General features: G+C 38.5%; 1 protein-coding gene across 1 annotated transcript in view; it reads right to left on the reverse strand.

The window, feature by feature from the left end:
* Window positions 1-23,786, reverse strand: part of RIOK2 (RIO kinase 2) — a 38,963-nt gene that overhangs the window by 5,123 nt on the left and 10,054 nt on the right. Inside the window, exons 5-9 of the mRNA XM_084629185.1 lie at window positions 14,036-14,124; window positions 12,250-12,441; window positions 11,563-11,655; window positions 7,030-7,566; window positions 5,557-5,653 (exon numbers count right to left, since the gene is read on the reverse strand). Coding sequence (XP_084485311.1) covers window positions 5,557-5,653; window positions 7,030-7,566; window positions 11,563-11,655; window positions 12,250-12,441; window positions 14,036-14,124 — 1,008 coding nt within the window. The remainder of the gene's footprint in view (window positions 1-5,556; window positions 5,654-7,029; window positions 7,567-11,562; window positions 11,656-12,249; window positions 12,442-14,035; window positions 14,125-23,786) is intronic.

Consider the following 23,786-nt stretch of genomic DNA (forward strand, 5'->3'; position numbering starts at 1 on the left):
TGGTAACAGCTAATTTAGATGCTATCATTGTGCATAGTCCGGATTATGTTTTCCAATGTGCATTACTTTGCATCTATCACCACAGAATTTCATCTGCCATTCTGATGCCCATGACCCAGTTTTATGCGATCCCTTTGTAACTCTTCATAGTCAGTACGAGAATGATTTGCCAGGGTGGTTGTGTGCAGGACTTGAACTTCAGAAGACACCCCCTTCTCACCCCATGCCTTACATGCTAAGTGACCCTTATTTCCCTGGCTATTTAGGGCACTCCACATTAAGCCTCAAGATGTTGAAAAAAAATTGCAGTTCACTTTCAAAAAATTCTCAATAAAAATAGGGACAAAATTGTTTTTAGTTTGATTCCCCCCCCCCCCCCAAACAATTCCATTTAACATTTTGTTACTTGGAGAAATCTGAAAGTAAACTACTCCCCCTTGTGGTTCAAAATAGTACAGGATTTTTCTGGCAACGTACACAAAACAAACACCTAGAGAACTTTTGCAGCATTAACACAAAAAAGGCAGCAAAAGCACAACAAATTTTAAAAAGTGGATTACACACAAAAACTATTTACTGTCATGCACAGACAAACATTTTCCACTGAATACAGAGAGTCTCCTCTTGCAGGTCAAGTCGAAATGAGTAATTACTACTGATGTGAGCTACCCAGGTCCATGGAAAGTATTTTCCTGTTGGTTTATAAGTACCAACATCCAACAAGTGAATTGTAACATCACATTTATTTCTACTGCTTCTTCTCAATACCAGCTTCCTATAGAATTGGTTCTTGGACTAAGCATAATGAAACAGAACAGAAGCTGCAGTTTGTAAATGGAAATACCTGGTCAGATACATTTCTATTACCATATCCAATACTACTGAGATGCTACTTCTTTGAATGTTAACCTTCCACAGTCTCCTCTGACAAAAAAAAACAGAAAAGATGACAAAGGTCCACCAATTCCTATGATGCAGCAATTGTAAGAAGGTAGTAACGTGGGATATGCAAACCTGACCCTAACAATTCACGCTTAAGTGATTCAGGCAGATGGGAAATGGGGGACCCTACCACCCTCACAGACCATACTGCCAGGGAAAAAAATCCTTCTCAGACTGAAGTGCATATACTGGCCTACTTGCCCTGAGCAAGTAAATCTCAGTCTTTTCATCATAACCATGCTAAGGGTTGATGACTAGGTTGAGTGCTTTGGACTGAATAGATCAAAGCTTTATTATTTTAAAATTTTGCAAAATCCAGTTTTCCTCTGGTGGCTCATTTTGAATAAATCCTTAGTCAAGTTTGTGAGAGTGCAGTAAGATGCCCACATAGTCTCCATGTCAAAGTAATTAAACATTTTAGCCTAAAATAGCTGGGATTTTCTATAGCTGATCAATTTAGTATCTCTGTATTGGACATTCTTCAAAATGTGTACATACTATATGCTGTATTGTTTATATAGAAATTCCTGATGTTATATACAAATTACATATAACTAAATAAAGCCTATTTTAACACAGAGCACTCTTATTATTCGATAGATACAACTCATCTGGGCCTGTTGATTTATTAAGAGTTCCTGCTTTTGGAAGCACAATGCTAACGTAATTCCATGAAGATATGTAGCTTATTTGGAAAGCCAGAACCATATTAAGGTTGCTGCTGCCACCAAGTGGTTTTTCAAATCTCAAGTTCTGTATTCGTTTCTTCTGTCTGGATTCGATAGCGCCTCCCTCTTTTTGGAATCCTACCTGCAAGATTGCATTCATTTCTAAGAATTTAGAGATTGTGCCTGTAGTGTTGTCAGCCCATCCCTTTTGCCAAGGGATTCTTGAACTATCACAGGAGTCATAGCTGCCTGTTAGCACATGGTTCTAATCCTGAAGTTCCTTCTAGGCAGCAGTTCTGCGGAAAAGGACCTAGGGGTGACAGTGGACGAGAAGCTGGATATGAGTCAGCAGTGTGCCCTTGTTGCCAAGAAGGCCAATGGCATTTTGGGATGTATAAGTAGGGGCATAGCGAGCAGATCGAGGGACGTGATCGTTCCCCTCTATTCGACATTGGTGAGGCCTCATCTGGAGTACTGTGTCCAGTTTTGGGCCCCACACTACAAGAAGGATGTGGATAAATTGGAAAGAGTCCAGCGAAGGGCAACAAAAATGATTAGGGGTCTGGAACACATGAGTTATGAGGAGAGGCTGAGGGAACTGGGATTGTTTAGCCTGCAGAAGAGAAGAATGAGGGGGGATTTGATAGCTGCTTTCAACTACCTGAAAGGGGGTTCCAAAGAGGATGGCTCTAGACTGTTCTCAAAGGTAGCAGATGACAGAATGAGGAGTAATGGTCTCAAGTTGCAGTGGGGGAGGTTTAGGTTGGATATTAGGAAAAACTTTTTCACTAGGAGGGTGGTGAAACACTGGAATGCGTTACCTAGGGAGGTGGTAGAATCTCCTTCCTTAGAGGTTTTTAAGGTCAGGCTTGACAAAGCCCTGGCTGGGATGATTTAACTGGGAATTGGTCCTGCTTTGAGCAGGGGGTTGGACTAGATGACCTTCTGGGGTCCCTTCCAACCCTGATATTCTATGATTCTAGCACTGACAATAGGATTTCAATAAAAGGTGACAATTCTTACTCCAGGCAACTATTATGCATATAAAACAATTAAGAATGCATTTTCTTCTAAGTTCTGGAAAATACTTTTTGGCTAGATTTACTCCAATAAACACAGTCAACATACAAAATTAATCATTCATATACATAGATAGATAAAATATAATAAAAAAAATTAAATAAAAACAGGCAAATGTTCTGGAAATAATACAACCACTTGAAGGCACTCTTGTATAAAGCAAGGCTACTCCATAGGAATAAAAGCATCAGTTAATAGGACAAAATCACTATTACAGTGTTCCTCAAACAAGTGAAGTCCTTCATACACAAACTACAATCTAACAAGATTGAAAAAGTCCGCCAAAATAATTATGTCAGTCATATATTGACTGTTAAACAAAACGTTCCTCGGCTATGTACCCTTATTATGGGATATAAATACTCTGCAACAATCCTCTGGACATTTTGATTCATGACATATGCTATATTTGGGTTAGGGTACATTCCTAAAAGTGTGTAGAGATAATCTATAGAGTGTTTCCTATTCCTATTTGCAAATGAAATGGAAACTGAACCATCTCACCTGGTTTGCAAAGGAAAGCATCTACAGCTATAACAGGATTTTAACCCATAGAAAGGTTATCTTACTAGTGAGGTGTATCAGCAGAAATTACCGAATTATTTCTTCATTTGGTAAAGCAGAAGGTATGTTAACTTGTACAGAGTATAAGCCATCCTTTCCTTCAGCGAGCTTTCTAAAATGAGCTTGCATTTATTTAAAGTATGGCAGAAGGAGCCAGCATAAACTATTTTTATTTGAGTAGGGGGTTAAGGTATTAAATACAACTATAAAAATTCTCATTCTTCACAGAGAGTCAAATTTACAGTACTGAAGTAGTTTAATGCCAAAGTTTTAGGGAAAGGTGCAAAAGAAATTTCTAGGAAGAGAGGAGGTGGGTAGGACAAATTGCCTTTGGACTTATTTTAAATGTACTTCTCACTTTACATCCCAAACCATTTTTTATTTTTTAAGTTTGGCTAACAATAGAAGGGAACAAACTGATTGTATCTTAGATAGTGGCCTACCAACATATACATTTGTGGCTGCTTACATGTAAAAGAGTTCATATTATTCCTGGGGACAAGCAGAATTCTTCTGTGCCCCATAATTTTGTATTTTCCCGCATAAAATACATTTTGCCCAACAAGTGCTGCAGTTCTGCCTTTTGCCTACCAGAAGCCACTGTGGCACCAGAAAACCCAGTTGCATGGACCCCCCCCACCCTCTCCCCCCAAAAAACCTTTCCCACCCACCTCCAGGTTCACTCCTCCCCCCCCCCTTAGCTCCTCCGTTACCCCTGACTCCCCTAAGCCTTTGCACTACTTCTGACAGGTGCAGGAAATCCAGTTCTGTATTGTAATTTAAATGAATTACTCAAAGTTCTGCATTAATCTTCCTTATAAGAAATTTGTCAAAACAAAACACCCCACAATCTTTTTTTTTGGGGGGGGGGGAGGGGGTGTCTGTATTGTTACAGACAGACTCACTGTCATATTCTACAATAAATTACCAAAATAATTGAAACTGGCATGATAATATTGTGTTATTTTGACAAATCAAATAAGCAGACTTGTGCAGAATTTTCAAATATTGTGTGCACAATTTTTAATTTTTTGTTGCAGAATTCCCCCAGGAGTATCATATGCTGGAGTTGAACTTAAGTTGTCGGACATCTAACTGGCAGCTGCAACCAAAGATGAGCACAGCTTGGTGGCAAACAAATCTTTGGGAAGTGTTGGAGATCTAATCATCATTGGGGGGGGAAGGGGGGCGGCGTGGGAGGGGGAGGAGAGGAAGGGGGGTGTTAACATGATTAGTTAAAATGGTATTACCAGCCCTGTTTTCTCCTCCTTCCCCTGGACATCCCAGGAAAGAGCTATTATTCATTCCAGGCGCATATCACACTTGCCCCTTTTAAACTTTTGAATTTAATTAGAAAGTACATAGGGTTCAGGCAGTGCCATTTCATACATAAGCTATAAAACAGCCTGCTGGGAATGGGTGGCAACCTTCACCCCAGAGAGTGTACACACCATCTTTGATGCTCTTGATCTCCACTAGCTGAGATTGCAAATTTAGGAATATGCTGCCAAGACAAAAAATGAAACCAAACCAAACCAAAACATACACACACACACACACAAATAAGGCCTATAAGTTTGTTGTCTGGCACAAGTGAACAGACACAATCTAAATATTCTCTCTGCTGAAAAATATATTATGATAGAACAAACAAGCCTACAAGAACATCATGCTTTCTCCCTGGATCACAAGGTTGCTAGAGGCAATTTAAAAAAAAAAAAAAAAAAAAAAGAGCCTCTGAAGAGCACAATTCCACTTTAAATGGCTCATATGGTTAAAGTTACATCAATCATGTTTTGCAGTGTCTCACAATTGTTCTGGATTTTCTGCCTCCCTCTACAATCGGGAGGATAAAATACTCAGGGCCCTGTGTACTCCACAGCAAATTACACTTCTATTCTGTGGCAAAGACCGTAAACTTTGCAGTATTCAGGTACAGCAGAAGGAAAGTCTGGACAATTGTATTTAAATTGTAAAAATTGAAAGTTTTATGAATTAAATAGGAAAACGAATAATGCAACCATTCTAGTATCCCCTATAGTTTTCCCTACACAAAATTAAATGTATTTAAGGCTGTGCCACATTTTTGGCTTTCAACATAAAAACTTAGATTCCGGAACACAATTCCATGATCATGGAATCACAGAAGACACCAAAATCCGATGACACTAATTTGGAGTGACCCACAAGTTAGAGTTGGAAGACAGTTTTAACAGAAAAACATTGGCATCTTACAAGTTTAAAAATCTACAGATGTAAACTAGAAAGCACGTGTACATACACACACACACACACTAGTTACCTGAGGAATTGTTGAACAGCTCCCACAACTGCCAGTGGAGGTGGCACTTAAGGTTCTCATTCTGTGTTCATTGAGGTGAACCACACTTTCTTCGTCTCTACAATATATACATTGGATTTTTATTTCATCTAGCAAAAGACAAGACCAATATCCTTTGGCTACAATCCGCCATAGTCTAATAAGTTTTAGAGATACAGTCTGAAAATTTCCAACACAATTTAATATTTGCATAACAAGGAAAATTTACATTTTGCAATATTAACTTGACTTCAACGTGATGGGTGTTTTATATCCTCTAAAGATTTTCAGTTCTGATTTGTAACATTATACAATGACCAAGAACATATTAAACGCCAGAAATGTTCTAAAATACTAAAAGTGACAGTGATATTTTATATTTATGCTCAGTCAATGACCTCCATTTCAAATTTGTTTAGTTTACATGTAAACAAACAAGCCAAATAAAAACCAAACCCAAAACAAGCAGGCTTGCTTCTTGTATCACTGTATTGGGTTTACAATGCCAACAGTACTAAAAACTTGTCTGTCAGCAAAGTAAACGAATACGGCATGTAGCAGAACGACGTTTTCACTACAATGCTACTTTCATTCCGTATGTGCCAAAGAAACAACCCTAACAAACCATGATGGCAACATTTCCTAGCTTAAAAAGTGACATATGCAATATCTATTTCTAATTCCCTCGCTAGTAATGCGCACTACATAAGTTAATTAGGTTGTCCTTATGCCTATGGCATGCTGTCCAGACAACAGATCATTTCATTCAAAACTGACTGGGTGGGCTGTGGACGGGGAGAGGAAATGGGGCTACTGCTTGGTGTACTTATTCTATTACATGCACCTGTCCGCCCATCTTTTTTTTTGCTGGTATAGAGCCCATGCATCAAAGGCCTAGGATAGAGGTAATTTTGATCTCTAAACTGGACAGGCAAGGAACTGAAAGCCAGAACAACAAATAGCTAAGTTATTATGATTGGATCTCAGGGGATTTGTGCTCCTCAGCTAACTAGAATAATTTCACTTCAAGAAACAGTGTTTAAATTACAAACTTCACCATAGAAGTTATTGTGGAGTAGTATTTTAACACAAAACCCTTTTTCATTGGTATAAACAGTTTAAATATTTATCCAATAGAAAAGTGTACACTAGCTATAGAAGGTAAGTGGAACTAACTCAGACACCCAAGTCTAGTTATTACATTTTGTACCCTGGAGCAAGACAACTGATCTGTCACACTAGAAAACATATAAACGTAATACTAATCAATAGGTTACCTAGCATCTGGTCAAAAGGAAAGTAGCATATGTTCACTCTACGATTAGAAATATATTTTCAATTTAAGCATGGGTGGCTGAACAGCAGTGCATGCTGAACTACCTGAAAGAGGTTCATTTACTGAAAAGAAGAAAAAATAAATGGAAGCCTTCCAAAACAGTCATTATGAATCTATACCTGAAAGGCCTGAATTCTCGGTTTAATGTTGACAAGTCAACCAGATCAGGGCATTCATCTTCATACTCTTTGTCAGCAGGGTCTTCTCCTTGACCTATACGATCTTCAATTTTGGTGGTATTTTCAGTTCTCTTTTCATCCTCAGAAAAATCAATTGCAGAACTCTCTGCATTATTACTGGCTTTCCCTACAATAATTTGCCCTTCAACTTTTTCTAGACCATGGCTGAACTCAGTCATATCTGAACTTTGTTCTTTTTTACTACTGTCAGTAATATCAACTTCTTTACTGCTATTCCTCAAAACTTTAGAGGATTTGCTTTCAGTGTCATCTTCCAATTCATCTGTCAAATTTATTTTGTTTTCTTCAGCTGCAGTATACAAATTTACTTTCCCATCAAAATCGTCTACAAGTTGTGTAAACACTGTTTTATAATCCTCCTCATCAGGACCTGCTGGGTAAAGCAGTTCATCATTCTCCTGCATTTCTTTTGTGTAGCCACTTGCTGCAATCTCTACATCAAGAGAGCACTCTCTCCTAGAGAAAATAAGAAGATTGAAGCATAAATAAATTGTTTCCCCTCAACATATTAAATCAATTTGGTAGTCATTTCTTAAAAAAAAAAAAATTATTAAAGTGCATTATCATTAAACTGCCAGTGTTAAAGGACTAACAAAGGACTACACATGCTGAGTAGAACCTTATATAAGACAGTCTCATTGAACTTAATATGAGTACAATTAACAGAATATGGCTGATAAAAGTACAATGCCATTTGTATAAGAAGTTACCACATGCTCAGATGATTTCAGCATTTACAGCTATATGATTGAACAATGTCCGTACACATCTACTGAAGTGTAATTATGATTTAACGTTGACTTAAGTGTATTACACTACATTACATAAATCTAGTAGCACTCTAATTTTGCACTTATTGAAAGTTATATATTTTGGTTAAAGTGTGGTTCCCTTTAGAAAAGGGACTGAAAACAGTCTGGTAGGGTTTATTATTTTGATATCTCCCAGATCAAATGTACTCATAAGGGTTTGGTTTTGTCTTTCTAAAAAGGACATGAAACTTGAAAAAGCAAATTTCCATTTGAAAACTTTGGAACTTAGAAAACAACTCTGCCTTGCCAATCAGCAGCAGTACAGAGACCACCAGCTCACACTCATAGCTCTGTTCTTCTAACTGGAATAAAAATATACTTTGAAGTAAACAGATATGACTGAGTATAGGCAATGAGCTGAAATGTTGAACAACAGGTGTCATTTTTATACAGTTTTTCAGAATAGAACTTTCTTTCAGTGGTTTTCATTATCTGAGGCCTGAAAAACTTGTTCTTTAGAAAAGTAGTGACCATGATTTACTAACTTTCTTGAAAAACCTCCATTCCAAATGAATCCACATAAAGGAATGCCCCACAAGTGCAATAATTAGGTTGAGGGGTGAGAAAAATACTGGTCTGTATTATTAAAAAGAAAAGGAGTACTTGTGGCACCTTAGAGACTAACCCATTTATTTGAGCATAAGCTTTTGTGAGCTACAGCTCACTTCATCGGATGCATACTGTGGAAACTGCAGAAGACATTATATACACAGAGACCATGAAACAATACCTCCTCCCACCCCACTCTCCTGCTGGTAATAGCTTAGCTTATCTAAAGTGATCACTCTCCTTACAATATGTATGATAATCAAGTTGGGCCATTTCCAGCACAAATCCAGGTTTTCTCACCCCCCCCCCCAACACACACACACAAACTCACTCTCCTGCTGGCAATAGCTCATCCAAACTGACCACTCTCCTTACAATGTGTATGATAATCAAGGTGGGCCATTTCCAGCATAAATCCAAGTTTAACCTGAACGTCTGGGGGTTTGGGGGGGGAAGGAGAGGTAGAAAAAAACAAGGGGAAATAGGCTACCTTGCATAATGACTTAGCCACTCCCAGTCTCTATTTAAGCCTAAATTAATAGTATCCAATTTGCAAATGAATTCCAATTCAGCAGTTTCTTGCTGGAGTCTGGATTTGAAGTCTTTTTGTTGTAAGATAGCGACCTTCATGTCTGTAATTGCGTGACCAGAGAGATTGAAGTGTTCTCCGACTGGTTTATGAATGTTGTAATTCTTGACATCTGATTTGTGTCCATTTATTCTTTTACGTAGAGACTGTCCAGTCTGACCAATGTACATGGCAGAGGGACATTGCTGGCACATGATGGCATATATCACATTGGTGGATGTGCAGGTGAACGAGCCTCTGATAGTGTGGCTGATGTTATTAGGCCCTGTGATGGTGTCCCCTGAATAGATATGTGGGCACAATTGGCAACGGGCTTTGTTGCAAGGATAAGTTCCTGGGTTAGTGGTTCTGTTGTGTGGTATGTGGTTGTTGGTGAGTATTTGCTTCAGATTGGGGGGCTGTCTGTAGGCAAGGACTGGCCTGTCTCCCAAGATTTGTGAGACTGTTGGGTCATCCATCAGGGTAGGTTGTAGATCCTTAATAATGCGTTGGAGGGGTTTTAGTTGGGGGCTGAAGGTGACGGCTAGTGGCGTTCTGTTATTTTCTTTGTTAGGCCTGTCCTGTAGTAGGTGACTTCTGGGAACTCTTCTGGCTCTATCAATCTGTTTCTTCACTTACGCAGGTGGGTATTGTAGTTGTAAGAATGCTTGATAGAGATCTTGCAGGTGTTTGTCTCTGTCTGAGGGGTTGGAGCAAATGCGGTTGTATCGCAGAGCTTGGCTGTAGACGATGGATCGTGTGGTGTGGTCAGGGTGAAAGCTGGAGGCATGTAGGTAGGAATAGCGGTCAGTAGGTTTCCGGTATAGGGTGGTGTTTATGTGACCATTGTTTATTAGCACTGTAGTGTCCAGGAAGTGGATCTCTTGTGTGAACTGGACCAGGCTGAGGTTGATGGTGGGATGGAAATTGTGGAAATCATGGTGGAATTCCTCAAGGGCTTCTTTTCCATGGGTCCAGATGATGAAGATGTCATCAATATAGCGCAAGTAGAGTAGGGGCATTAGGGGACGAGAGCTGAGGAAGCGTTGTTCTAAATCAGCCATAAAAATGTTGGCATACTGTGGGGCCATGCGGGTACCCATAGCTGTGCCGCTGATCTGAAGGTATACATCGTCCCCAAATGTAAAATAGTTATGAGTAAGGACAAAGTCACAAAGTTCAGCCACCAGGTTAGCCGTGACATTATCGGTGATAGTGTTCTTGACGGCTTGTAGTCCATCTTTGTGTGGAATGTTGGTGTAGAGGGCTTCTACATCCATAGTGGCCAGCCACACTATCAGAGGCTCGTTCACCTGCACATCCACCAATGTGATATATGCCATCATGTGCCAGCAATGCCCCTCTGCCATGTACATTGGTCAAACTGGACAGTCTCTACGTAAAAGAATAAATGGACACAAATCAGATGTCAAGAATTATAACTTTCATAAACCAGTCAGAGAACACTTCAATCTCTCTGGTCACGCACTTACAGACATGAAGGTCGCTATCTTACAACAAAAAAACTTCAAATCCAGACTCCAGCAAGAAACTGCTGAATTGGAATTCATTTGCAAATTGGTTACTATTAATTTAGGCTTAAATAGAGACTGGGAGTGGCTAAGTCATTATGCAAGGTAGCCTATTTCCCCTTGTTTTTTCCTACCCCCCATTATGCAAGGTAGCCTATTTCCCCTTGTTTTTTCCTATCGTGCACATTGTGGGGAGAGTGGTCGCTTTGGATAGGCTATTACCAGCAGGAGAGTGGGGTGGGAGGAGGTATTGTTTCATGGTCTCTGTGTATATAATGTCTTCTGCAGTTTCCACAGTATGCATCCGATGAAGTGAGCTGTAGCTCACAAAAGCTTATGCTCAAATAAATTGGTTAGTCTCTAACGTGCCACAAGTACTACTTTTCTTTTTGCGAATACAGACTAACACGGCAGTTACTCTGAAACCTGTTCTGTATTATTGTGGCATCTCAGTGATGTGTCTTGGAGCACCATTTGTATCAGGTCTTGGAAAAGCCCTCTTCCCAGCTACAAGAACATAGAATATCAGGGTCGGAAGGGACCTCAGGAGGTCATCTAGTCCAACCCCCTGTTCAAAGCAGGACCAATCCCCAATTAAATCATCCCAGCCAGGGCTTTGTCAAGCCTGACCTTAAAAACTTCTAAGGAAGGAGATTACTGGTTTCCTGATAGTAATAAAATGTAAAATGGGGGTGAAGTTCCAGGATGTTCCCTACACCGATTTTGGTTGGACTGAGCAACGACATTTCTGATATTAAGAATAAAGACAATCTTGTATTAAAATGAAAAGGAAAAACAAGAGACAGATGCAAGGCTGTCCCCCCAGTTCTCCAGCAAAACACTTCATGGAGCTCACTAATTGAACAGCGTACAACTGAAAACCAGTTGTGAACATTTTGGCCAATGTTCTCATAGTATAAAACTGGTAGAGAGAGCATCCTGTCATCTTTACTGATCAATATAGGACCCCTCATCAAGTTACATTTCTCACCTGATATCCTGGAAGGTTGGGAAAAGTTCACTTTCATAGCTGAAACGCTTCTTAAAAAAGTCTCTAATACATTTAACATCTCTGTCAAAATACCTGGAAAAATAAAGGATTGTTTTGCACAGAATTAAAGTTGAGACCTACAAGCATTTTGGTACACTTCTAAACATCTCAAGTTCTACTTCATATTTGTCACTATCATAGCTTCAATAGCTTCTGAGTATTAATCCTTCCACGTAAGTACATCTTAAATTTCTTCTGAATTTTAGAAAATGATGTATTCTTCCTGCTTTGTCAAACTTCATTTTCTATTAGCCAGATTTGTTCTGGAAAGGAAATCCCTGTTGTCTTTTTTTCCCCACTTTACTAAACAGTGATTAAGCTACCAGATAGCTGAAAAGAGAAAACTCAAAGACACAAAAATGAACCATACAGTATCAACTGAAGTTTGACCTGGCTTCCTAAGAATCTCTACAAGAGCCAATCATGTATGCACTCTAAATCTTGACATTTATGTCCATGGATAAATAAAACTGAGTATATTTTTGTGGCATTATTTCTTGTACAAGATGACACTGCTAGAAGACAGTTAAGAATGGATACATAAGAATGAATAATCAGTGCTAGTAAATTCCAATAATTTCAAATGGCCAAACTGATTTTGAAAATGCCATAAGACTGAATATGTACCATTCAGCATTTGGATGAGATGTTGACACCATCTGTGGGAAATCAATCATGGTAACCTGGTCCTCACTGTCCAATAAGAGATTGAATTCATTGAAATCTCCATGAATCAAACCATGATTGGCAAGTTTTACAATTAGTTCCATTAACTCACTGTACACAGATGCAGGATCTTCTATTTGATGCACTTGGCACCTAAAAACATTAAAAAAAAAAATCTAAACTATTAAGGGTATAAGAAAATGAAAAGTGAAAGCAAAAACCACAACTCCATTACAAAATAAACCCCACCCGTCTCCACATTTGGCACTGCTGTTTGGCCGACTTTTTATGAAACCCAAGAATAACTGATTATGAAAAATAAACTATTTTTTTCATCCTTTATGGTATTTTCTCCAGAGCAGAATTGCAAAATAATGATGGAGAAGTGTGGTGAAGCTTGTAGTGCTGCTGTCCATGCCTTACCTGTTGTGGAATTAAAGATAAAACTTCCACCTGTAGCACCTCTCACTGCACTAAATTCACTTCATAAATGTGAGTGGCAGGGAAGTGCTGAAAATTTGAAAGGAATTTTCTTTTCATTACTGTTCAATTAAGTTTAATCAAAAAGGAATCAAAACCAAAATTTAACAGCTCACTTCAGATGCCTACCTTATGTTAGAATGTGACCTGTTTTTTCTAAAACTGAAGTTTATTTTCTTTCGATACTAGGATAAGTATAAAAGTCGTATTGGACTATATGCACTACCAAATTGGCCTTAAGCGTTTAGCTGTGCAAACAAATCAAATCAGCTTTTCAAATATAAACTTTAAAAATATTTTAATGTTTTAAAAATCATTGTGTCAGATAACGCAAAATGACTTAATAATTAGACACAACATGACCTCTCCTGACTGAAGATTACCTGCTTCCAGCACTATCGCCGAAACACAAAAATCTGGACATAAAAAAGAAAAGATTTCTTTCTGAAATTGAAAGTGGGGAGCAGTTTCTCAAGAGTTAATTACAAGAACAAGGGAGCATGAACTGAAGCCTAGGGAAGACCATACAGTAACATGAACAACACTTTTCACAGAGTGCAGTTGTCACAGACAATAAGCTGCCCCATTGCAGTCTTTGGTGACCTGCATAAACAAACTGTTTGAAGAAAAAAAAAAAAATCTCATCAGGTGTAACTGGTAAAACAAGAAGAAATGACCCTAAAGAGACTTCATGGTCATCAGCCATTCTATAGTGTCCAGTATCAAATTGACATGCAGTTTCAGTGGGACTCACTACAATACTTAAAGCAAAGAAAGTTGGATGATGAGAAATACTTCTTGCTTTGTATAAAATTTTGCACTTCTCAATCTCTTCATCTGGGTAGTGGCATTACTTGTGATACTTGCCAACACTGTTTGAGGTTTTTAAACATGTTCCTTTATCCAGTAAAAAGGAATTAAAGCAGATTGGTAACAGTACATTTATTTGTATGGGGAAGAAAGAAAGGAAGGGAGCATAACTGGAATTCCATTCCCAATTAACCTGAATTCCAAGGGTAATCGGTCACTATAGTCAGGCTGGGCTTCAGAGCATCAATTGACTCCATGAAGAATTGTGGACAACTATTAGCCCCTATCTGACTAAAAAAGCAGTCATTGTCTTCTGCATAACTATTCAGCTATCATTCTTACCTACACTACTGAATCAGAGTGCCTCTGAGCAAGTACCTCAGTTAAGATTTCCAAAATCATACCAGCTTCATTCAATTTGTCTTAAATGGGAGTTTGTGTTTCAAATAATACTTACAGAGGGTAACCACTAATAAGTTCCATAACTACTGCATGTCTATTGTAGTCAAATGGTTTTGGAACGGGAAACTTTCGATCATGCAAAGCCTGGAAAGAGACAATGTGTTGGAAGCTTAGTGCTACTGGATACCAAGGCAAACAAGCAAGTTCTCATATATTATTAAATCGTATATATTATTAAATTGTAAACTCTTAGTGGCAGGGCGTATGTATTCTTATTGATGTACAGCATCTAGCACATTTTGAGCAGCACCACAATACAACTTATAATAAAAATATGAATGTGTCCCATAAACTAGACAAATATTTAGACATATTAAGTAGTGAGTAAAAAGATTTATAGATCATAACGCCACAAGGGACCATTGTGATCATCTAGTTTGACCTCCTGTATAAACACAGGCCATAGGACTTCCTTGACTTAATTCCTGTTTGAACTAGGGCATCTGTTTCAGAAAATGTACATTCTTGATTTTAAAACTTCCAGTGAAGGAAAATCCACCAAAACCCTTGGTGAATTATTGCAATGGATAATTATTCTCATGATTAAAAATTTGTGCATTATTTCCGGTCTGAATTTGTCTAGCTTCAACTTCCAGCCATTGGATCATGTTATACCTTTCTCTGCTAGACTGAAGAGCCCACAATCAAATATTTGTTCCCTATCTAGATACTAATAGGCTGTAATCAAGTCATCCCTTAACCTTCTCTTTGTTAAGCTAAATATACTGAGCTCTTTGAGTCCATCACTATAAGACATTCTTTCTAATCCTTTAATTGTTCTTATGGCTTTTCTCTGAGCCCTCCTCCAATTTCTCAATGTTCTTCTTGAAGCAATTAATCACACTGTTAAACAATAATAGAATACTATTTAAATGTGTTTTCTACATTTTCAAATATACTGATTTCAGTTATAACAGAATACAAAGTGTACAGTGCACACTTTATTTTGGATAAAAAATATTTGTACTGTAAAAAAAAGAAATAGTATTTTTCAGTTCACCTAATACAAGTACTGTAGTGCAATCTCTTTATCATGAAAGTTGAACTTACAATGTAGAATTATGTACAAAACCCCCCTGCATTCAAAAATAAAACAATGTACAACTTTAGAGCCTACAAGTCCAATCAGTCCTACTACTTGTCATGGCAGAATAGGGGTAAAACAGAGCAGGAGACGTACAAGTCTTCCCCAGGGAGTTCAGTCACAAATTTAACTAACATTTTTTTTAAATGCACGTCATCAGCATGGAAGCATGTCCTCTGGAATGATAGCCGAAGCATGAAGAGGCATATGAATCTTTAGTGCATCTGGCACGTAAACATCTTGCGACACCAGCTACAACAGTGCCATGTGAATGCCTGTTCTCACTTTCAGGTGACAAACTTAAGAAGTGGGCAGCGTGATCTCCCATAAATGTAAATAAACCCGTTTCTCTTAGTGATTGGCTGAACAAGAAGTAGGACTGATTTGACTTGTAGGCTCTGAAGTTTTACCTTGTTTTGTTTTTGAGTGCAGTTATGTAACAAAAAAAATACATTTATAAGTTGCGCTTTCATGATAGAGAGATTGCACTCCAGTACTTGCATGAAGTAAACTGAAAAATACTATTGCTTTTGTTTATCATTTTTACAGTGCAAATATTTGAATAAAAATAATATAAAGTGAGCACTATACACTTTGTATTCTGTGTTGTAATTGAATTAGATATATTTGAAAATGTAGAAAAACATCCAAAAATATTTAATAAATTTCAATTGGTATTCTATTGTTTAACAATGCGATAAATTGCAATAAATTTTTTAAATCGCAATTAATTTTTTTGAGTTAATCACGTGAGTTAACTGCGATTAATCGACAGCCCTATTCTTGAATTGTTAACAGAACTGGATACAGTATTCCAGCAGCGAGTGCATCATTCCCAAATACAGAGGTAATATAGTCTCCCTACTTCTACTCAATATTCCCAGGATTAAATTAGCCCTTTTGGCCACAGTATTGCACACAGAGTTCACGTTCAGCTGATTATTCACTATGATCCCAAAGCCCCCTCAGTATATATATAAAAATAAACAAAACATAAAAATAAATTGGTATTTAGCCATATTGAAGCACATATTGTTTGCTTGGACCTAATTTACCAAGTGATCCAGATCACTCTGCATCAGTGACCTTTTCTTTACATTATTTTTCACTCCCGCAATCTTTGTGTCATCTGAAAACTTCATCAGTGATGATTTTGTTTTATCCCAGATCATTGATAAAAATGTCAAATAGCATAAAACCAAAAGATACATGATAGTAGAATTTTCATTATAAAGACCAGAGACTGGGATAGTGCTGTATGATGAATGAAATGGCAAAGTTCAGTTTCCAGATCTGAAATTCTATACATGTACTACCTCCTTATTTATAGTTCCACTGTCCTGGGACTGGAGAAAACTGGAGATGTAACAAGGAGAACAGAACGGAATCAGATCTGGTTTGGTGGCCCAGACAAACAGCAGCAGATAACTGGGGGATGCTGGGTCAAGAACTAAACAAACACCCCATTTTAAGTTTTTGCCAATTCCACTCTGTCTGGCTAATCTAATTCTTTCTGCATTTCCATAAACACAAAAGTTCACTGTCCTGAATAATTAAGCTTCATCGTAACCACATTATAGACAAATGGGGGAAGATCATAACAACTATAGCACTACTGTTAGCCTTTTTAGATGCAAACTCAATAGATGCACATAACGCCATCACAAGTTCATTTTCTATCCCTATATATTCTGTTGCCTACAACGGATTTCACAACCAATGAGATTTCACTACCACATAGTTCACAGTAATATCAAAATGAATAATTTAAGATGGATTTATTTTTAAATCTCCGTATTTCTTCTTGTTCTGGGCACAAACTGAAACCTCTGCAGACTTTCCCCTAGTGCATCCTAAATGCCTATGTGTATGGGGAACGGGGGGCAGTGAGCAGGGAGGTACATGGGAGGAAAGGGAAACCAACAAGAGATCTAGGTTTGGGGTTTTGGGTTAAATTAGGAAAATGGAAATTTCAGAGAAGAAAAACAAAAGAAAAGCAAAATCTTTAGGGAATCTAATGCCAAATTCTATCTATATTTCTGTGAATATTTACTGCTGTGGGAATTATGAATTCTGCACATGTGCAGAATTCATATGTCCCACAGAATTTTGTTTTTTCCCCATAGAAAATATATTCTGCCCAAGAAGTGCTGCAGTTCTGCCTTTCACCCACCAGAAGCCACTCTGGCACCAGAACAGCCAACAGCATGAATGTAGCAGGCTGTTCTGGTGGGCAAAAGGCAAAACTGCAGCACTACTGAGGGAGAATGTATTTTCTGTGGGGAAAAAAAAACTGTGCGCATGCAGTGGCACAGAATTCCTACAGGAGTAGAAGTTTAACACAGCACCTGGCCTGTGGAGCTAAGTTAGGACAGAGTGGGGCACACAGGGCTGCTGGGTGGTCACAGACTAGGGCTGAAAATGGCTAAGGGGAGGGGGAGGAGAAGAGGGGAAACAGACTGGGGCATGGGCTGAGGAGTAGTGGGGTGACAGTATTGAGCCAGGGGCTGAATGGGAATGGGCGTACATGAGGATGGGGGAGGAGGCTGCAAGGATCCATCAGGATGAGGGGTGCAGGAACAGGAGTAGATGTGCCTGACTGAATGGGAGAGGCTCCCCAACTCCCTAACAATCCTGTCCCCTGCCCCCCCCCAAAAAAATAAAACCTGTTCCATACTTCTCCCACCCACACAACAACCCTCCCAGCTCAGTCCAAGCTCCTTCCATCTCCCTCAGCTCCTCTACTGACACTCCCAACTCTTTGCACTGCTTCTGCCGGGTGCAGAAAATATAGTTCTGTATTGTAGTTTAAATGAATTATTCAAAGTTCTGTATTAATATGCCTAGTAAGGAATTTGTAAAAAAAAAAAAAAAAAAATTACCAGAATCTTTTTTTTGGTCTGTATTGTTACAGACATACCTGCTGACAGATATTTTGAAATAAATACCCAAAACTGGCATGATTAAATTGTATTATTTTGACAAATAAAATATGCAAATTTTTACAGAATTTTTAAAATTCTTGTGCTCTGAATTTTTAATTTTTTGGCACAGAATTCCCCCAGTAGAAGAACATGGAGAGTCACCATCCTGCAGGATTACATTTAGTGTTAAATAATTTTATCAAAAATGTCAGATTAAAATTATTAAAACCAATATCTGCATAGTATAAAAGTCCACCATACTTCATAAACACAAGTGTGGAAACAAGCCCTTGGGGACTACAGTTTGACAAATACTTGGACCATTTTTTTGGCCATTTTTTAGCCCTGAAGTCCGGGTCAGCAATGGCAATTACCTTAATTTGAATGAACTCCAGCCAGAACAGAGAATGAATGGGCTATACATCTAGATGAAACACATGCTATGATGAAAAAACTGAGTAAACTAATAGTTACTAGAAACACAGGACTCCACATTTCTAAAGATCATAATTAAGAGCAATGGAAATCCAGGCACACACAATGTATGACAGAGTATTCGAAAAGATTTTAACGTTCCCAGCACTTCACGCAGAATTTTAAATAAATCTGCCCTTTCAAGTCCTCAATCCTACAAATACCTGTGTAATCATGCTCAACATGATTAACTTTATGCACTGAGTACTGGCACTGGTGCCACCCCATAGAGCAGTGTTTCTCAACGCGCGGTCCAAACAGCACACAGCTGCAGCCCATGAGACATCTTCAGGGCCATACAGGTAGGCCATACACTGTGTGGATACAACCCACATGTCACAGAGAGCTACATATGTGACATACAATGAAAAATAGGTTGAGAACCACTGGTACAGAGTTAAGTACCTACATAAGTCTTTGCAGGACCCAGGCATAAGCATGAACCAACGCTTTGCAAGAGTTCTAAAATATTCTAACCACCCCCTTTCATCTCATTGGAGTGTTACCGCTGAAACGAATACCAACAATCTAGTTTGTTAGCTATTTCACACTGTTGATTGTTTTAGCAAAATTATCCAGGAAGTGCAATTATCCCGTGTGGGCAGGTTCACCTGAAAGAACATTCCAAAGAATAATTTTGCAAGTTTTACAGATGCATATAAATTTGATTTATTTTTGTTTAGCCTTGACACACAGGGAGAGGAAGACAGATTAGTGTGCAAGTATGAAGATCTCTGAAGGTGGCTAGAAGGAAAATAAAAGCTCTCAGACACATGAAGGAGAATTTAAAAGGATAAAGGAAGATTTTCATTGGCTAAAAAACTATCAATTTCATGTAAACATTTAATAAAGAAAAAATGTGTGCTTTGACTGAATTTGCCTTAAAAATAATTACTTCCCCAAAAGTTTCTGTAGTATTTGGCGAAAAAAAGTAGACTATAGTCCTCTAGATTTCTAGTTACACTATTAATGATCTCTATATATTTAAGCAACTGTATAGCTTAAGGCCTTGTCTACACTGCCACTTTACAGCTCTGCAACTTTCTTACCCAGGGGGTGTGAAAAAACATCTTCCTGAGCGCTGCAAGTTTCAGCGCTGTAAAGTGGCAGCATAGCTGGTAGCCATGCTCCCCTCGTGGGGGTTTGTTTATTTATTTATTTTTAAAAAACAGTGCTGTCCCAAAGCTGGTGCCGCAACTATACAGCCACATTAAAGCGCTGCCGCGGTAGCGTTTTAACATTGCTAGTGAACATATACCATTACTTACATTTAGTCAGAGTCTTAATTTTTACCTTTTTTATTATGTTAAAATATAGTGAGTCACACATTTCTCATTTATGAGATGATTATTCATTTTTTACTTATAATTTGTGTCAAGCTGTATTTGGATGGAAGTTTAAATTAAATTAAAAAGCACAAAAACTGCATTTTTAAAAATTAAATAAGAACAACTTAAGTGTGTCTGCTACAGAAGAAAAGTTTATCAAAACATGTTTTGGATTTAAAACTAACAGAAACAGAGGAACTATTATCTGTAGTTAGTGAATTGAACCTATTATTTCTGGTCACTATGGCACAGATCCTCAAAGGTATTTATGTGTCTGGCTCCCATTGATTTCAAGATTTTAGAACTAGTAGATCTCATCCTCTCACACTTGCTTTGTTTTTCCAATCTATGAATAAAAACTAGGCTTTCCAGCTGATTTCTTAACTTTGGATGAATTAGTCATTAAACTGAATCAGTTTAATAAACGGAAATGAAGAAAATATTCTCTCTGCAGCACAGGCTACTTCTCTCAAATGCTGGATTAGTATTTCAACAAACTCTGGTCCAGATTCTCAGCCAGTGATTACCAGCAGGTTAGTAGATTCTTTAAAACTTCAGCCAACAAACAGGTACTGCTTCATACTATTTTTGTATTTAAACGATTTTAATAGATTAGATAGATTAATAAATTTAAGCCTCAACATAATTTGTCAATTTCAAATAAACCTGTATTTAATTTCAATAAAAAGAATCCAATTTAAATTAAAAACCCATATATTTTGATTTTTTTTAAATCTATTTTTACCCATCCTAGATCATTCATAATATTCTACTTCAAGTTACTGAAGCACTTTTTTCTTTTTAAATGGAATCAAGTGCAATACTTGATAAATAAACAACACTTTAAATAATAAAAAGAAAAGGAGGACTTGAGCACCTTAGAGACTAACAAATTTATTTGAGCATAAGCTTTCGTGAGCTACAGCTCACTTCATCAGATGCAATTAGTGGAAAATGAAAGCACTGAATGCATCTGATGAAGTGAGCTGTAGCTCACAAAAGCTTATGCTCAAATAAATGTTAGTCTCTAAGGTGCCACAAGTCCTCCTTTTCTTTTTGCAGATACAGACTAACACGACTGCTACTCTGAAACCTTAAAAATTTGAGTTTTGACTTTCTGAAATTAAGTGCATCAAAGCCCTCCAAACCAGATTATAACTACAAATGTATCTAATTTGGAGGAAATTTACTAATTCAATTTATCTTCTGGGTGCTTACAGCACCCACAAAGCATTTATCTAAAAGTCTGTAATGTAATGTTGCTGAACAGCTGCACAGAAAAAAAAAATCCTGGTAGTTAATCAGTTAAGTTTTGGAATTTATCTGTATTTTTTAAAACATTTGACAAAAATACGGAATTCAGAATAAACAGAAATATACGTTGGGTGACTGAAGTCCTGGTTACTCAATAGTGTATACTATTTCCTCTGAAGACACCAGTGCTTCAGTTGAGAATGAAAGAGTGCACCTATGGGAACAGCAACGACTGAAAATCCAGGCAAAAACAAAAAACTGGGTCAGAGTAGTTTCAGGTAGTATACCTGCCCAAGTGTCTGCCAATAACTGGGGATGTACAGTAATATTTTGTGTGTGGTATGGGTGTGTGTGTTTTTTGTTTTTTTTTAAACAAACCTACACAAAGACTAAGCTGACTATGTGGAAGAAATTGTAAAACTGGCTACATACAAAATGCTGTCAAATACTCAAAAGTAAAAAGCCTGCTTTTGCGCCCCCCCCTACAAGCAATATCTTGTAAGGCCCGACATGTCTAGAACCCAGGTCTGCAGAACTCCCAGGCAGCTGACATCTCCAGGCTGCCACACAGCAGCAGCTGTAACCAACTGGCACGCCACTTCCCATGACCCACTGTGGATACAGACCATGGGAAGTTCCATCTCAAGGGTTAGAAAGACAGCAGACCCATGGCTTCTGATTGACTCCCTGTCCTATATAAACCCAAGGGGCATTCCAGAAAGTGTCCAGGAAACAGCGCGGATCTTCTGTAGCTACCACAACCATTCCAGCTCCTTGCTCTTCAATTCCTGCCTTGACCTCGGCTTGATTTAGACTTCAGACTCTGACCTTTGGTATTGACTGTGGCCTGGATCTGACTACAAACTCCATGGCTACTCTTACCTTCAGGTTTGCCCCTGCTCTGACCCTTGACCCTGACTGCCCATTTTGGAATCCTGACAATCTGAGGTGTTACTTGTAAAAACAGCAGTTAAAAAATTTCTGCAAGAAATGTGATTCAGCTCAGCTGAGTGACCAACAAACTCAGAGCACTGTTTCTTTTATCACAAACTGATTCATAAATCCAAGTAAAAATGCAGAGATCTGATTTTTAGAACTAACTTAAATGATTATATCTTTAAGCACTGCTGGACAAATTCCAATGTATTTTGAGAACATATTAAAATATACTGTTATTGCTGCATTCTTGCCTTCACATGCAGTTAAGTTTTATAACACAGAATTCTGTCATCTCACTAATCAAATTCCCCCTGTTGAGAGCCATACTGCTTACTATTCACATTGAAGAAACAATACACAAAAAAGAAATATAACTATATTATTCCTTCATTGGTTTTAAGGCCTACTTTCAAGTGACTAAGTGCTTTTCTTTCAATTAGACAAGAAAAAACATCACAATAATCAAATAAATCTGTCAGAGTACAGTACAAAGATTCTACTGTATAGTCAATTTAATTCCAACAGTCATTTAATTCTAGAAAACTGCCCTCAACTATACACGGCAGCAACTCCAGGCAGAAGATATAACATTAATGGGATATTGCTACATTCAAATAGGAAATGAAAATAAAGGCAAGGGACTATATAAACAGAGACCAAATGAAACTGCAGAGTTGTACTGGGACTCAGCGGGGGTGTGTGTGTTCGGGAACTGGAATTGCCTAGCTGCTGGAGATGAAGATGAAGGCAAGTCCTGGGGGACTAACTTGAAGGGGAAAGGAGTCCAGGAGAGCTGGCTGTATTTCAAGGAATCCCTGTTGAGGTTACAGGGACAAACCATCCCAATGAGTCGAAAGAATAGTAAATATGGCAGGCGACCAGCTTGGCTTAATGGTGAAATCCTAGCGGATCTTAAACATAAAAAAGAAGCTTACAAGAAGTGGAAGGTTGGACATATGACCAGGGAAGAGTATAAAAATATTGCTCGGGCATGTAGGAATGTTATCAGGAGGGCCAAATCGCACCTGGAGCTGCAGCTAGCCAGAGATGTCAAGAGTAACAAGAAGGGTTTCTTCAGGTATGTTGGCAACAAGAAGAAAGCCAAGGAATGTGTGGGCCCCTTACTGAATGAGGGAGGCAACCTAGTGACAGAGGATGTGGAAAAAGCTAATGTACTCAATGCTTTTTTTGCCTCTGTTTTCACTAACAAGGTCAGCTCCCAGACTGCTGCGCTGGGCATCACAAAATGGGGAAGAGATGGCCAGCCCTCTGTGGAGATAGAGGTGGTTAGGGACTATTTAGAAAAGCTGGACGTGCACAAGTCCATGGGGCCGGACGAGTTGCATCCGAGAGTGCTGAAGGAATTGGCGGCTGTGATTGCAGAGCCATTGGCCATTATCTTTGAAAACTCGTGGCGAACCGGGGAAGTCCCGGATGACTGGAAAAAGGCTAATGTAGTGCCAATCTTTAAAAAAGGGAAGGAGGAGGATCCTGGGAACTACAGGCCAGTCAGCCTCACCTCAGTCCCTGGAAAAATCATGGAGCAGGTCCTCAGAGAATCAATCCTGAAGCACTTGCATGAGAGGAAAGTGATCAGGAACAGCCAGCATGGATTCACCAAGGGAAGGTCATGCCTGACTAATCTAATCGCCTTTTATGATGAGATTACTGGTTCTGTGGATGAAGGGAAAGCAGTGGATGTATTGTTTCTTGACTTTAGCAAAGCTTTTGACACGGTCTCCC

The sequence above is a fragment of the Lepidochelys olivacea genome, assembly GCF_965140295.1.
Source record: "Lepidochelys olivacea isolate rLepOli2 genome assembly, chromosome: 5".
NCBI lineage: Eukaryota > Metazoa > Chordata > Testudines > Cheloniidae > Lepidochelys > Lepidochelys olivacea.